This window comes from Castor canadensis, chromosome 6, assembly GCF_047511655.1.
Source record: "Castor canadensis chromosome 6, mCasCan1.hap1v2, whole genome shotgun sequence".
Taxonomy (NCBI): domain Eukaryota; kingdom Metazoa; phylum Chordata; class Mammalia; order Rodentia; family Castoridae; genus Castor; species Castor canadensis.
In genome coordinates, this window is record NC_133391.1 from 40085400 (window position 1) to 40101623 (window position 16224).

The window sequence follows — 16224 nt, forward strand, 5'->3', positions numbered from 1 at the left end:
TGAATAAATAAGCGAGAGGTCTCCACACACAAGCACTGAGCAGGGCCATGTGAGGACACAGCAAGAAGGCTGCCATCAAGAGAGCCCCACCAGGAGCTGAGTCAGCCAGGACCTTGCCCTTGGACTTACAGCCTCCAGAACTGGGACATAAATTTCTGTTGTTAAGCCATCCAGTAGTTATGACAGCCTTAGCAGACTCAGACATTAGGCAAACTTCCTGATGTGTCTGGGCCTCACTTTTTTCATTTGTTAAATAAGAAAGACAATACTTGTAGTGCTTCAAGTTCACTTTTTGGGGGAACATTTAGCACAGTTGTGGCAGACACTTGGCACTTAGATGTTGTGCAAAACCGTTATGGTCAGACCAATGGGCATTTGTCATCTCTTAAGCAGCTTTCTCTGTCCCTAGCACAGGCTTTAAGACTTAGGGCAGCAGGACCCATGAAAAGAACACATAGAAGCATAAGCAATGTGCATGTGAGCTGGGCGCAGCTGGGCTCGCACCTGTAATCCCAACTACTCAGGAGGCAGGGATCTGGCGGAAGGCAGTTCAAGACCAGCCTAGGCAAAAAAATCATGATACCCCATCTCAACCAATAAAAAGCTGGGTATGGTACCATTTGCCTGTCACCCCAACTATGCAGGAAACAAAAATAGGAGGCTCACAGCTCAGACCAGCCTGGGCATAAACCTATCTCAAAAAATAACTAAAGCAAAAAGGGCTGAGGGCATAGTTCAAGCAGTGAGCACCTGTCTACCAAGAGCAAGGCCCTAAATTCAAACCCTAGTATTGCCAAAGGGTAAAAAATGTTTACATAAAACATTGCTCACAAAATTAAACTTATCCCTACCTTGTGCTGTTTTTATTATAAATACTATTATTATTAAGTGCTAGTTAAAACCCACTTAATTTATTTCACAACTCCAGTGCGTCACATTCCAAAGTTTGTAACCCAGAGCAGCCTCCACTTCACCCAACAGTCTCCCTGTCCCCGAGGCTCCTTGCATGCAGCCCTGTGTCAGGGACACTAATGCCTCCTGTGTGACCCTCCAAAGCAATCATACCAGCCTTTCCTATGTGGCTGCCAAGCTGCTGCTTTGTTTTGCTCCCCTTTCCACTGAGGTTCCCCACGTTCCCATCATCCGTGCAATGTCGTTCTCGAATTTATTATTTTAATTAGCTGCTTGGCTGTGTTAATAATCAAAACTTTTCCAACCTCCCAGGATTTCTGCCAGGCTATGGGAAGAGACTGGAGAGGTCACTTTTGCTCCAAGTGCTGTCCTGCCCTGAGTGTTGGCTGGGGCGTTGGTGCTTCCCAAGAGAATCTCTGGGACCCCTTAAGGGTGACATGGGGCCAAGACTGGTGGCAAAGAAGATGAGCCCTTGAGCCCTGGCTTGAGAGCATCAAGGAAAGCATCACCTCAGGATGCAGGCAGGGACCCAGAGGGACACGACTTCTGCCCCCATTCATGTCCCAGCTAGGAAATCCCTCACCGCCTACATGACCCTACAGATGTCACAGTGGAGCTGAGTGGGTGCACATTTGGTCTGCATAGTGCCATAGCAGTGGCACAAGTCAGGATGAAGTCTAAAGTGACAGCTCTGAGCGTCCCCGCTGGATCTTGAAGATGCTCACCTGGCTGCAGCTTGGATACAAGTGGCTTGCTTTCTGGGCAAGGCCAGCAGCTTTGTTGGTAAAATGGGCACTCAAGAGTCATTAAGATTCTTGAGCCAGGCACCAGTGATTCACGCCTGAAATCCTAGCTACTCAGGAAGCAGAGATCAGGAGGATCATAGTTCGAAGTCAGCCTAGGCAATAGTTTGCAAGACCCTATCTCAAAAAAACCCATCACAAAAAGGGCTGATAGAGTGGCTCAAGGTGTAGGCCCTGAGTTCAAGCCCCAGTACCACAAAACTAAATTAATTAATTAATTAAAATTTTTCTAAAAAGGTTCTTGGGTCCTTGTCTCCACTCTACCACTGACTAATTATGTAACCTTGGAGACTTGACTTCTCTCTGGGCCTTAGTTTCTCCCTCCAGAACATAAAAGAGATAAGAGATTAGACCCAATTCATTTCCTTCCTCCCTTTCATCTCTCCCTCCCCTCTGCCTTCCTCCATCCCTTTCCTTCTTCCCTCCCTCCCTTCTGCCTTCTCTCCCTCCCTCCCTCCCTTTCTTCCTTCATTCCTTCTCTTTCCCTCCTCCTTCCTTCCTTTCTCTTCTCTCCCGTCCCTCCTCCTCCCTCCCTCCGTGTTTCCCTCCCTCTCCCTCTGTGGAGTTGCTAGACATCTCTCATGCATAGCACTCTCCCAAGGATACTAAGATGAATGAGATTTAATCAGGAGGCTAAAGGGGAGACACGCAGTTGCACATAAAACAAGTAGACCGTGATGAGCGTAACTATAGAAACATGCACGAAGCACAGAGCTGGCGCAGAGGACGGAATGGTTCAATGGGGTGGGCTAGGCATGGTTCCAAGGACGGCTTCTTCTGGCTTCTGAGCTGGGTTTGAAAGCTGAACAGGTAACTTATGTTCCCTCCAGCTCCAACACTCAGGGTGTCCCATGGGATTTTGCACTTGTTAAAGGTTAGATGAAATTAAAGAACAGGGTGGCAGCAGTCGTGCTTTGATTTATCAAGGAATCTTTAAAATCAAAGAGCCATGAAGACATCGCCTCCAGGTGGACACTGACCCTTACCATGACAAGCCCATTCTTGAAGATTCACTCACACAGAACAGGAGAGCAGGTGCAGAGTCAGCAGGAGCACTGGGCAGAGCGGGAGAGAAATGCCTTCCTGGGCTGGTGGGGAGTGTTGCTCATTAGTTTGGTGAATTGCAGCTTCCTTGTGTCCTTGGTGAGCTTGGAAGTTTGAGTGGGGGACTTGTGCACACCCAAACTATGTGTGCAGGGCTCAGCAATGCACTATCAGAGCTGTAGCCCGGGGTTGGGCTGACTCTGCAACCTTGGGAGTGGGAAGCCAATCTTCTTCTTCTGCTTCTCCTTCTTTTTGGTGGTACTGGGTTTTGAACTCAGGGCTTCATGCTTGCTAGGCAGGCACTCTACCACTTGAGCCACACTTCTAACACTTTTCACATTGGTTATTTTGGAGGTAGGGTCTCACTTTTGCCCAAGCTGGCCTGGACCATGACCCTCCTATGTTTAGCTTCTTGCTGTAGCTGGGATGGCAGGCGCCTGCCACCACATCCAGCCTTTTTCCATTGAGATGGAGTCTAGAAAACTTTTTGCCCAGGCTAGCCTGGAACCACGATCCTCCCAATGTCAGCCTCCTGTGTAGCTTGGGATGACAGCCATGGCACTCGGCTATTGGTTGAGATGGGGTGTCAAGGACTATTTGCCTGGGCTGGCCTCCAAACATAATCCTCTGATTGTCAGACTTCTGGACTACAAGCATGAGCCACCAGGTCTGGCTGAGCCATTCTTTAAAAGTGAGCCAACCAGCCCTGGAGAACTGAGCCTGGTTTAGACCTGCTCTCTCAGTGCTCTCCCTGACCCCCCAGGTTACGTCTGCTCTCCAAAGTACACTCAGTATCACCCTGGTCATTGCTGAGACAAGGTCTCTCCACCATTATCTGCAGATATGTGGGGACAGGGACAGTGTCAGGCCTGTGCCCCAGGGCAGCCCAAGGGGCTATACTGTCAAAGCAGGTGCATAGCGGGTGTTGATTCAAAGAGATTAACAAAACATCAATCTGGCATGAGGTCTTCTTGGATGTTACCTGAGATCTTCCAGAAGCTTCCTAGTGACCTAGGGGAAAGTCCACTCCCCTCTGGGACACAGACTGCCCCTCTAAAAATAAAATGGCCAGAGAGCAGGGAAGAGGAAACCCTTGTTGTGCTCCAGAAACTCTGCAGGCTGAGGCCAGTGTGGGGAGCAAGTGTCATTTCTACAACCCTCTACATAGGTTCCACCCATCAAGTCCCAAACTCACTGGGAGACTACTAGCCAGGCCAGGTGCCACCAAGGGCTCTGAGGAAGTGAGGGGTGCTGGGAATGGGTGGGCAAAACACCACAGGAGTGAGCAAAGAAGAACTCACCTGCCCAGAGTGACTCTGTAGCTTCTCCTGTCTCACACAGCTGACACATTGGGGCACTTGGACGTGGGCACCAGCACTTTGCCCAGAGTTTGCACACGCATGCATGCGCGCACGCACACACACACACACACCCCATGTTCACTGACACTACCTTGGCCATCTACAGTGTTCTCAATAACAGCAACCACTGAGTTCCATGGTGATTGAAGCCAGGTGTAGAGGAAGGGAAGTAGCAGAAAAGGAAGACAAAAATCAGATGGGGGTCAAACTTGTAAGGGACTCCAGGCCCCCACCAAAGAGTTTGGGCCTGGTGCTCTGGGTGTTGGGGACCAGGGGTGCCATGCAGGTGGAACATGGGCCCAGCATACCTCTAGGTGGAGCAGGAGCTCTGGGCTGACCTGGGGCCCAGGGGCCAAGCTGAGCAATACAGCAGGAAGTGGAGAGGGGTTGGATATGAGAGCAGATGGAGATTGCCATGTGGCTGCCACCAAGAGGAAAGAAGGAAGCATCAGTGACCTGGGTGTCTGTGTTGGGTGGGTGGGTGATGGTGCCATCGATGACCCGCCCCGGGGGGGTAGAGGCAGGGATAACAAGTATGGTCCTAAACCTACCTATCCAACCCCAAACCCTCCCAGAACAGTGGGCACAAAAGGCAGCCAATAAACACACACTGTCACCCCATGTGTGTCCCCTCACCCTGGCTGCCCAGCACTGAGGGCAGAGAACTCTCTTGCCTGGGGAATCCTTCCTTCCTGGGAGGCCCCTGTCCCTCAGCACAGAAACCCTTGGTAACCTGAACAGAGAAAACCCTACACTTGCTCTCACACCCTCTGCCTGCTGTGGCTTAGTTCTGTGAGGCCCAGGTATGTGTGACTGCTCAAACTAATCCATGACAAGAACAGTGTTTTGGCAATGTTTCTTTTCTATAAGTGGGTAGTTCCCCAAATTATGTGCCATGCATAACCTGCTCTGTCCCTCCTGTCTTACTGTGTCATTGTCGTCCTGCTTCACCCTCTGCTGAGTTTTCTGGCTCACCAGCCACAGGTCATCGCTTTGAAAAATGTAGTTAGTAACATTGTGGTCTCCATGAAGCGTCAAATGCTGTCAAACCAACTCAGTGCAAATGGCTATGGAAAGAGCCCGCTGGGGTCAGCACTTGCCCCGCCCCACCGGCCTCCTCCCTGGCCTCTTCCCCTGCTCTCTCGGCCAATTTAGGGACTTTCCAGATGGCCGGAGTGATCATGATGAGCCACTGGTCCAAGGCCACCTTGTTAGAGGCATCTGTGAAGAAAGTTGTCCTCCTGCTACTAGTAGGGACATTTTGGTCACGTGGAGGGGACCTCAGAGATATTCCCATCCAGTGCCGCAATTTACAGACAAAGAGACTGAGTCTTAGAGAGGCTGAGGGTCTGTCCCTCAGTCGCATGGCTAATCAGGGGCACAGAGGCACAGAGGGACAGAACCCAGGCTTGTAAGCTTTTGCCCTCCTGTGACACCTTCAGGAGACACATCCCTACTCTGAGCAGTTTTTCTTCTCCCGTCCAGAGCTGACCAGTCCCAAGTAGGAGACCCCTGAAGGTCGTGAACCCTTGCTCCTTTGAATGACCTAATGCCAGCCCCTCCCGATGCTCCCTTCTCCACAGGGGAGGACCTGGTCCCCGTTGATTCAGACTCATCTTCTGACTTCTCCTGGACAGCGGAATAAGCGTGGAGTCGTTTTCTAGATCTTGATCAGAGCAGGGCACCCCTCCGTATTCTTCCTAGTCTAGTATCTGGGGACCCTGCCACCACCCCAGCTGGCCTGTAGGCTCAGGCTGCTTTGCAAGACTTGCAAGGGCTCGGGCAGAGCGCAGCACTCTATTCCTGGGACCCCTGCTGCTCTTCTCCCAGTACGAGCTGCGTACTTTTTTCCTTTCCTACACAATCTGATTTTTGTCTCTTTTGATGGGAAATTCCTCATGATGACACCTCCTACAGTTGTACCAAAGAAAGAACTCCAATACAGATGGAGAAGGATGGGGTTCAAGTCCTGAACCAATGTCAATAGCACCCCAAGCATCTCCTCTGGAAATAGAGGTCCAAGACTTGGAGAGATCTCCTGGGGCTGACTTGCCCAGGGAGCCCGTTTGTTCTGTGAGACTCTGCACAGTGTTCCCTGCTAATGAAACTGGCCAGGTTCTGGGAACTTTATAAGATATTCCTGCCTGCCTGGCTCCTACTCCCGGGATTACTGATTGGCCTAGGGTGTAACCTTGGCTTTTTACAGCTCCCCAGGTGACCGTTAAGCCACAGCTGAGAGGGACACAGAGGTGGAGGAAGCCTTAGAAATTATCTACATCTAGAAATTATCTACATCAAGAGCACTTAGCCCTTGAACCCAAATGTGTTATTTTATGTGGAAGACCACTTCTGGACAGAAGGTCCAAATCTTTTTATCAAATTCTTAGTGGGTTCCATGTCTCCTGTTGGATTAATTGTCCCCAGGCTAGTCCAAACATATCTGTCTGGTGGTCTGGTGGTCTGGTGGTCCCAGATCAAGTGCTCAGGCTACACTATGGTCTGGGAGAGAAAGGGTTAACCGGCCTAACAGAAAATGGGTGATGTCCATAGCCTTACAGAGTCTGTGCCTGTTAAAAGCCAAGTTTCTCAGCTTTTTTCTGGAGTTAGATCGACTCGGCGTGGTCACATCGGCTGTCTCATGCTGTGCAGAAGCTCTCCTGGCACTATTTTTTTTTTTTTATAAAACCTTGCATTCCAGTTCTTATGTGTCTCATTCAAATTCTTTTTTATTATTATTATTATTTTATTATTCATATGTCCTGGCACTATTATGTGCCTTTGATTAATAACAATTGAGAAATTAACTATTACTTAATGAATGCACTATGTTTGTTAGGCAAAAGCCCTCAAAACATAAGATTCTTGGGGAAAAGTAATCAAGGTATCCTTTGTAATTGTAGGTTGAAAACCATTCATCTAATACAACTCTTTTATTTGAAGGGTGAAGAAGATGAGGACCAGAGAGGTTAAGGGGCTTATCTTCAGGTCACACAGCTAGTTGTGTAAAGGTGAGACCCTTACCAAAGGCTTTCTGGCATACTATAGAAGACAAAAAGAATTATGTGTGGGAAACTTTGCTGGAAACTCCCACTGGTCATGGAGGTTGGCCAATGAGAGTGTCCATTGGTTGGTCTCATCCATTGTTCAATCCCATTGACCCAAACTCAGGGAATCCCTCTCCAGCTGAGGAAGTTGTGTGAGCCCCAGATAACCTATACCTGCAGAGAACTGAAAAACCTATTGTGTCCTGAAATTACATTGAATCTAAGATATCACTAATTGCCAAAACACCATTGTTTTTTGTACCACTAAGAAAAAGTGCTACCAAAGATAACTGTAAGATGTCACCAGTCATCAGATGCATCCCAACGTGAGAGAGGTCACAGTGAGAGAGGAACGTGTGTCCTGGAACAGAAGAAATACAGCACATTAGCCTTTTCACTCCCATTTGGAGCAGCATGGCTGTGGCACTGTGCGATGTCCTTCCACCTGGCTCTCTTACCGGGTGGAAGTGCCAATGGAAATAAAATGGCACTTGCAAGAAGTCATACCTGTTTAAAAAGCAAAATTGGAGGAGCAGGTGATCCCACTCCATGAGATCCGAGGACAGGGTCCTAGATTTGCCCTCTGAAGACCTGACTTTGAATCTCAATTCCAAAACTCCCTAAAAATGTCACCCTGACCACATTCTTATCCCCCCCGAGCCTCCGTGTCCTTGTCTACAAAACAGATAATGTTCCCATCCCCCCAGAGTGGTCACAATGCTCACAAAGAGAAATTGGCCAAGGTTGTGTATATCAAGTGAAGTTGGTGCTATGTGTGTGAATTGCTAAGAACCATCTTTCGTTTTCTTAGCTGAGGGCTGGGACTGCCCAGAACAGAGATCGGGGGAAATGACAGGGGGGCTTCTACCAAGAAGTGTTCTGCAGCAGAGGGAAAACCCTCGCAGGAGGAAGCATCAAGGGAATGGATGGAGCCAGGGGAGGGGCTTTGTCTACACCCAGGACCCCCAGAGTAAGCATCCTTCACTCATCTGAGAAGGAGCCAACCTTAAATGGGGACAGGGAGACTGAGGGACAGACAGAAGTCCACCTTCCCAGGAGCATATGGCAGAGGTTGTCAGAGGCCACCTTGTGGATACTTGCACATATTCAGCTGAGTGTGACAGTCATCTATAGGGTCATTCACATACCAGCCTGGCAAGCTGCACCCCCAGCTGTGTTTCCCAGACCATCTCTCTCAGGAGGCAATCCCCGATCTGCAAGTCAGCTGTGTCCTGGCCCTGCCCCTTCTCAGAACCAAAAGAGAACGAGACAGTTAGCAAAGAAGGAATCTCTCCTCCACCAACCTTCTGTGGAGGAACGAGTGGAACACAGTGGCCTTTCCATGGTGGAGGTGTTGTGACCGAGTGGGTGGGCCTGGCTCTGTGCTTATCCTGGCCCTTCCCCACGTGGAGACAGAACCTCAGGCAGTTCTCCTTCCTCTGTGGGCCTGTCTAAGGGGAAGACACCCAAACATGAACTCTGACCTAGGGCCAGCATCTGAAAGGGCCCAAGGGAGAATGTGGATAACAGAAGAGCACTGTGAGGCAGGAAGCACCCAGGGTGGCTGGCATAGGGAAGTGAAGTTCTCTACACATTGTCAGTCTCACAATTTCAGTGTCTCCCCACCTCCTGACAGGGATGCATAGTAAGAAGCCCAGAATTAGGGTCAGATCCGGATTCAAAATCTCACCCTGCAATTGGTTTATGTGTGTGGCCTTGGACAAGTCTCCCAAACTCTGGAACCTACATTTCCTTGTCTATAGATTGGGTAACCAAAATTCTCACAGGCTCTGTGGACAACTAGATGAGGTGGCACATGAAGCATCTTGGTACATGGTGGGCATTCAACAGGTGGCTGTTGAGTTGAGCTGTCCAGGCCCCTGGCACCACCTGCTCTCCTTGTGTCTCCTGCAGGTGGGTGGAACATCCGTCATGGCCGTGGGCGTCTGGACCTTGGTGGAGAAGAGTGGCTACCTCAGTGTCCTGGCTTCCAGCACCTTTGCTGCCTCCGCCTACATCCTCATCTTTGCAGGCACTCTCGTCATGGTGACCGGCTTCCTAGGCTTTGGGGCCATCATCCGGGAGCAGAAGAGCTGCCTCTCCACAGTGAGTGTCCCCTGTGCTCTGAGGGTGGGAAGGGGTCAGTATCCTCCAGTCAGGTTCCCCAGCCCAGGAGTGAACAGTACACTGAGGCCTGTGGCAACCATAGGGGTGGCTGCTCTGGGCTCTGTGGTGGCTGTGTTCTCCAGGTCCCTGGGACCCTCATGAGCCAGGAGGGCAGGCTCGGAAATTGCCATGACAACTGCTACTGGTGTCTCAGCCTCCTCCTCCTCTTCTTTCTCTTCTTCCTCCTCCTTCTCTTCCCCCTCTCTTTCCTTCTCTCTTTTCCTTCTCCTCCCCTCCTTCTCCTTCCTCTGCTTCTTACTCTTCCCCTTCCCTTCCTCCTCCATCCCTTCTTCTCCCTGCTCCCTCTTTTCTCTCCTTCTCTTCCTCCTTCTCCTTCTAGATTTTGTCATGCTAATTTTCACAGACATACAAAGATAAAGAGCACGCTATAGTGATGTTCCATGTCCCTGTGCACAGGTTCACCATTACCCCTGAGAACCCCCCTTCTCTCATGCACGGCCTTCCAGATCCTGCACTCCCCCCACCCAGGTTTACTTTGAAGTAGTCCCAGACACCATGACATTTGTGAATGTTTGGCTCTCAAACTTAATTAGAAAACAATAACAATACAGTTATCACACCTAAAAACAATTAACAACCCTTTCTTAAACCATGAAATAGCAGTTTCAGATTTTCCCACATGACCCATAAACTGTTCTTTCTTTTTAAGTTTCTTTGAGTCAGAATCTAAATTAGGTCCCTGTGCTAAAATTGGTTGATTTGTCTTCTAAGTCTCTCCTGTCTCTGAGCTCCAGTCTCTCCTCTCTCTCTCTCTCTTTCTCTCTCTCTCTCTCTCTCAAGAACTAGGTCATTTGTCCTACAGGATTTCTGATCACATCTCTGTGATGTGTAACATGTTCTCCTGATGGTTCTATCTAACAGCTCGACCGGGTCTAACTGACTGAATTGCTTGATGGGAATGTTTTGTGGCTGGTGTGGTGTCCAGGGGGATTGGTTCCAGGACCCTCCTGGAATCCTAAGATCCTTATATAAAATGATGTTGTATTTGCACACAACCTGTATACATCCTCCCATTAGTTATAAGTCACGTTTAGGCTACTTATGGTACCTAAAGCCTCCTTGACATCCTTTTGTAGCTGCTCAGTGTCAGCAAAGAGGCCTGGGCAGAACCTGTAGAGGCCAGAGGCCTAGAGTCCAGCTCAGGCTCCAGCAGACCCAGCTCTCCAGCTCCTGTGCACCCCTTGGCTGTGCCCTGCTCCCCAGACCTAGGGGAACCTCTCCTCACCCGTCAGCTTCCCCTAAGGACTAAGCCCAGTGTGTGGAAGAAGAGAAAAGGACTGAAAACACCCAAGCTTAGCAAGAACATGGCAGCCATAGAACCGACCCAAATCTCAGAGAGAACTCAGGCTGAGCCCAAAAGGAAGCAGGCAGTGGGAAGAAGCCTCAAGTGTCCCTCAAGCTCCCCAACCCCAGCCCTACTTCCCATCACCCACTGGAGAATTTGCAGCTCTGCCTGGCACACCATCCCAGGGAGCAGGAGGCAAAGCCGGGGTGCCACAGGGAGCCCAAGGGCTGGCCCCTGCTGCTGCTCTCACCAGCAGTGACCTAGTTTTTTGCCCTGGATCTAAAAGCTGCCCTGTGCAGACCCAGCTGGACAGCTCTCTCCTGTTTTGAAGAATTCTTTAATTCTGCTCAGAGGAATAGCCCAGAGCCAGGATGCTGGCAGGTGCATGGGGTGCGGCAGGGGTGAAGTCCCACAGGGGATCAGCCTCCAGGGTGTGCCTTTTGAGTTCCTTTCCAGCAGGGGTGCTTGGAGGCAGCCATGTCCCCTCCTGGCCCTCCCTTGTGTGAGCTGGCAGGAGCACGGTCATCCATGGGTATCCATGGGGAGTGGTTCCAGACACCAGTGGAACCCACGATGCTCAAGTTGCTTATATAAAATGATGTAGTATTTGAACACATGTATGCTCCTGCTATTAGTTATAAGTCATCTTTAGTTGCTCATAGTACCTAATACAATGTAATTGTCATATGTCATATGTCACTTGTGCCACATTGTTTAGGGAATAATGACAAGGCAAAAACATCTGTACAAGCTCAGGCCTGACTACAGAGTGTGCTACCAGAGGCTGGTTGACCCCCAGACATGGGGACTAACTGAGTCACAAACAGGGCAGTGTAGAGTCGGCCAGCTGGAATCCCTGAGAGCCCACGGCGTGTCCCAGATCTGAGCAGAGCAGCTGGGGTGTGCAAAGAGGTGTCCTCCTGAGACCAAGACTCACAGGGATCTTTCCTCTGCAGGGTCAGTGCCTGTCCCCATCCTGCCTGGCTCTTCAGGGCCTACGGATGGCTGTGGATTTTAAGCTGAGCCCCTGGCCCCTGGAGGTTTTCCCAAAGTAGGCTGCTGAGCTGTGTGCCCTCGGCCACTCTCTCCCTCCCCCCGGGTCCTCCTGTTGAGAATGGGGCTCCTTCCTGACGAGACAGATTCCCTTGCTCGGCGAACCTGCCTTCTGACTTGGAGGCATCCATCTCAGTACTGAGGACCCCCTAATGGTGGTCCCCTGCCGCCCTAGAAAACAGTCCCTGCTGACCACACAGGACTCCACGACACAGACGACCACTATTCATTGACCACCTGCCTCTCTCCTTTCTCCAGCAACCCTACAGAGTCACTGTCACATGCACCTCACCAAGCACTGTTCCCAACACTCAGGCGTGCTAACTCATTCGGTCCTCACCCCACTGACAGAGCTGCTCACAATGCACACTTGATGGCAGGACACTGCATATGCAGGTGACAAGATCTGCCCAAGCCAAGCCAGGTCATTGGGAAGAGTGCCAAGCGAGTTGGCTCAGCCAAGCAAGTGGAGGCAGAGAGTGAACCAGGACCTTGTGTGTGGGTCAGGGCAGGACACAGAAGGAAAAGCAGGAGAGGCCTTCAGTGGTGCCCTTGAATGTGACTAGGTGACATAGCGACATTCAATGGCAGGCCAGGGCCAGGCTTGGTAGACACTCCCTGACTCACCTTCGAAGCTTCAAAGGTTCTACAAACAGAGGGTGGAGTCCTCCCCCCTAGGGCTTGAGGCAGGGTGGGGGCACAGTGGCTGCAGGATAGACTGGTCCCAGACACAGCTGCTCCCAGCTCTGCTTCATCCCTTCCATAGACACCTGCCTGCATGCACTCGGGTCCCACACAGCACTGCTGATCTCTCGGCTTAGTGACTGTCACTAAACAGGGCAGGGAAAAGTATGCCTGTGGCACACACACACACACACACACACACCCTCAGCCACCAGTGTAGGACTGCAGAGACACACATCTTTATCAATAGGCTAACAAGTGGTACACTCCACAGCCCGGAACCTTCTTTCTCCACTATCCCTGCCTCTGAAAGAAACTGATAGAGTGTGGGTATGGTGGCTCTCAGCTGCAATCCCAGCTGCTCAGGACGTAGAGATTGGGAGGATTACACTTCAAGGCCAGTCCTAGCAAAAAAATATTAGCAACCCCCCCCCACAACCAGAAACGGTGGTGCATGCCTGTGATTCCAGCTGTATGGGATGTGTAGGTAGGAAGATCGGGGTCCAAGGCTGGCCCCAGGCAAAACGTGAAGCCCTATCTGAAGAATAACTAAAGTGAAAAGGGCTGGGGTGTGGTTCAAGTGTTAGAGCACCTGCCTAGAAGCCAGGGCCCTGAGTTCAAATCCCAGTATCACCAAAAAAAAAAAAGAAGAGAAAGAAGAAAGAAGAGGAAGAGAAGGAAGAAAAAGTGATGGAGCCAGTCCAAGGACAGGCCAAGGGATTACAGAGGACCCTGAGTGACCCATTTCTTGGCTCCCTAGCACTGAACCATCAAGCTCAAGATTCTTTTACCAAGAAGGTTCCTGGCAAACCTTGCTGGAGTTTTAAGACCCAGGCTCCCATTACAGTCAAACAGTGCGGTGACAGTACTTTAAATGCTTCCAAAGCATTCTGTGGTTCCTGGAGATTGCTTTTTGGCTTTATTTCATTTTCCCCCCTCTGTCTCTAACTTCCTTTTGAAATCTTTAATCAGGCAAAGACTGAGGGATGCTCCCAAGGAGAAAGGCAGTGAGTCTAGCTCTATGCAAAGTGGTCTCCAAAGAGAAAAGAGGAAGATGAAAGACCAGGCAGCCGAGCAGTGTGCATCCCACCTGGATTGGTGGGGAAGGGGAAGAAGGGGGGAGGCTGGCATCCAAAGTTCTCAGGGAAAACCCAGATGGGGCCATCAGCTTACACCTGTCATGCTGTCCATCCAACCTGAGCCCTTCATCCTGGCACATCTACAGCCCCTCAAAGTCACTCTCCTAACTAAGAAGGAATGCTCATCAGGACAGGAATAGCCCATCTTTGTGAGTGTCGAAGGGACAATCAGTTTGGCACCAGAAATCTGCAGAAGGGGAAAGGGAACAAGCCTTAAATTATTCACGCTAGATTTTTTTAGCTAAGGCTGCAAGAGAGAGGCAGATAATTCAGGCCATCTGAGCCAAGGGCAATGACCAGGACCAATGCCACCCAGATCAAAAAAAAAAAAAGGCTATTTTTAGAGTTTTGAATATGGACTCTGCAAACTTTTACATCTTCAGCCAAATGAAGATCACGATGGATGGTTCAGACTAAACTGGGTCTTTGTCGGGAGCTCTTTTATTCTTAGGGGAACAAATGAAAAAATAAGAAGTTCTAAAAACCAGTCTGCAAATGAGGGGACCCAGAACTGCAGCATTTCTATCCGGGGCACCTAAGACTTAGTTAACCAGGATATTAGGGTCTAGAATTGAGGGTAACCATGTCTTGCTTTGGGACCGCAGGTAAGTCACTCAGCCTCTCCTTGTCACCTCAGTGTCCCCATCTTTATAGGAGATGAAGAGTGGGAATAATGAAGAGGCATTTTAAGGTCTTAGGAACCGAGTCACCAAACGATGTAAAGATCATAAAAGTGTGGCTGTAATTAAGATTTATGTCACCATCGCAACCTTCTTTGAGAAGAAACCTAAATTACCAAGAGTCATTCTTTTTTATGGAGGGGGTACTGGGACTTGAACTCAGGGCCTCACACTTGCTAGGTAGACTCCTTACCACTTAAGCCACTCTGCCAGGTCTTTTTGCTTTAGGTTAATTTTCAGGTAGGGTCTCTCACTTTTTCCTCTGGGCAGGTCTCAGACCACAGTCCTAATGTAGCTGGGCTGACAGGTGCACATCACCCACCTGACTTGTTTGTTGAGATGAGGTCTCATGAACTTTTTGCTCAGCTTGGCCTCCAACTTTGATCCTCTTGATCTCTGCCTCCCAAGTGGAAGAGTTATTTCTAGAGCCATTATCCCCAGGGTCCTCAGCCTGGGTGAGCCCACAATTCCCAAAGAAGCTGGTAATGGGAGGAAGTTTGGCGGAAGCCAGGTGCCCGTACCCCTGAGTGACTGTGACCTCTCCATGTCTTGTTACTCTCTGGCTCCACACTCCACCCAGCTGCAGAGGGTCCTTGCCTACTCTGATGGCACTTCAGTTTGCCCAGTAAGTCCCAAAGAGTCAGATGCTACAGCCAAGGTTTTGGGGCCAGGGCTTTGGAGTCCGCTGCATCCTTCCAACAGCGTGAAAGAGCCCTTCCCCAGCACTCTCACTGTGGGGGGAGACAGGAAATGGACAACACGGCCTCTACTTGGGCTCTTCTGGAAACAGGAGACTGATGTTCCCAAGAGCCAGCCTTGCTATGGCTCATAGAGGCTCAGAGTCAGCCTGTGCTCTGCCTTGCCTGAGATGGACTCTGATCTGGAGCCAGGACAACCACATAGCTGCTGCTGGAATGTGGGCCGCCATTCTTCCACCAGCCCCTCTCTGCTGGCCTTACTCAGAGCTGAGTGAAAGGCACTTCCAGGCCGTTCAGTCCACGCTCCAGTCCCCTCCTTAGCCACAGGGAGTCTTGTTTTAGGCAGAGCGTTTCAGGCTGTGCCAGGTGGGCTTTGGCCCTCTCCACCTCCATGCCTCCCACACAGGGCCCCCTGGCCTCTTTCCAAATGAAACACGGAGCACTGAGGTGATTGCTGGGAGGGTGGTTTCCTGGCTGCCTGTCCCAATCCACCCCAAGGTGGAAGAGCACCTTTGGGTGCTGGTGGTGGGGCAGAGTCGGCCCCTGTGGCCTGGTCAGGATAGGCCCAAAGGGGACCTGTGAGTGACCTCCCCACGCCAGCTGGGCCCTGAGCAAGCCTCAGAACAGGGCTGAAAAGGAGGATTGTGTGTGTGTGTCGTATGTCTGCGTGTGCGAGGAAGGGGGTTGGTAACAGCTTGTTTGTATCCCAAATCCAAGAGTGTGTTTGAAGACTATATGCTGTCTTTCCTGCCATTATGGTTCCTAGACCTGACCCTATTAAAAAAAGAGACATAAAAGAGTCTCTCTGCCCTAACTAGGCAGTCAGACCCTGATTCCCCCATGAGCCGGGGTACAGGGGAGCCCCACAAAAGATGATCTGAGCAACAGATCACTCTTCAGCAAATAGTTGGGAAGTCTGTGTGTACACACATGCATCTTCCTTCCAGTGACATTGCACCTCCTTGATTGGAACAGTTAGACCACCAGCTCTCCCCCTGCTGGTCTCACAGCGGTGGTCGGTGGGGGCAACCCACGCCCACCCATACAGCTCTACTCCGCAGAGTGAGTCTGTGTTCCTCCTGTAGAGGCAAAAGCAGGGGGAGGAGCATCTGTCTCCCAGTTTCTGATCCACGACTGCAGGCCTTGGAGTTGCGGGCTCTTGCACCCTGGGACAGGAGATGAATGATGGTAGCAGGTATCTGGACATGTCCCCTTCATGCTAGATTGTGGCCCTGGTTGTGGGGAAGCCTCCATGTGGACACTCGGCACTGGGGTTTGAACTCAGAGCCTTGCCCTTGCTAGGCAGGTGCTCTACGACTTGAGCCATGCCTCGG

The 16224-nt window shown here is 50.6% G+C and overlaps 1 protein-coding gene across 6 annotated transcripts in view; it reads left to right on the forward strand.

The window, feature by feature from the left end:
- The window catches only part of Tspan11 (tetraspanin 11), a 96418-nt gene that overhangs the window by 33556 nt on the left and 46638 nt on the right, over positions 1–16224 (forward strand). For 5 of the 6 annotated variants that reach the window (XM_074076272.1, XM_074076269.1, XM_074076271.1 and 2 more), the window contains exon 3: positions 9079–9270. In XM_074076272.1, coding sequence (XP_073932373.1) covers positions 9079–9270 — 192 coding nt within the window. Of the gene's footprint in view, positions 1–7060; positions 7129–9078; positions 9271–16224 lie in introns of all 6 variants that reach the window. The other variant, XM_074076274.1, reaches the window with a different exon arrangement.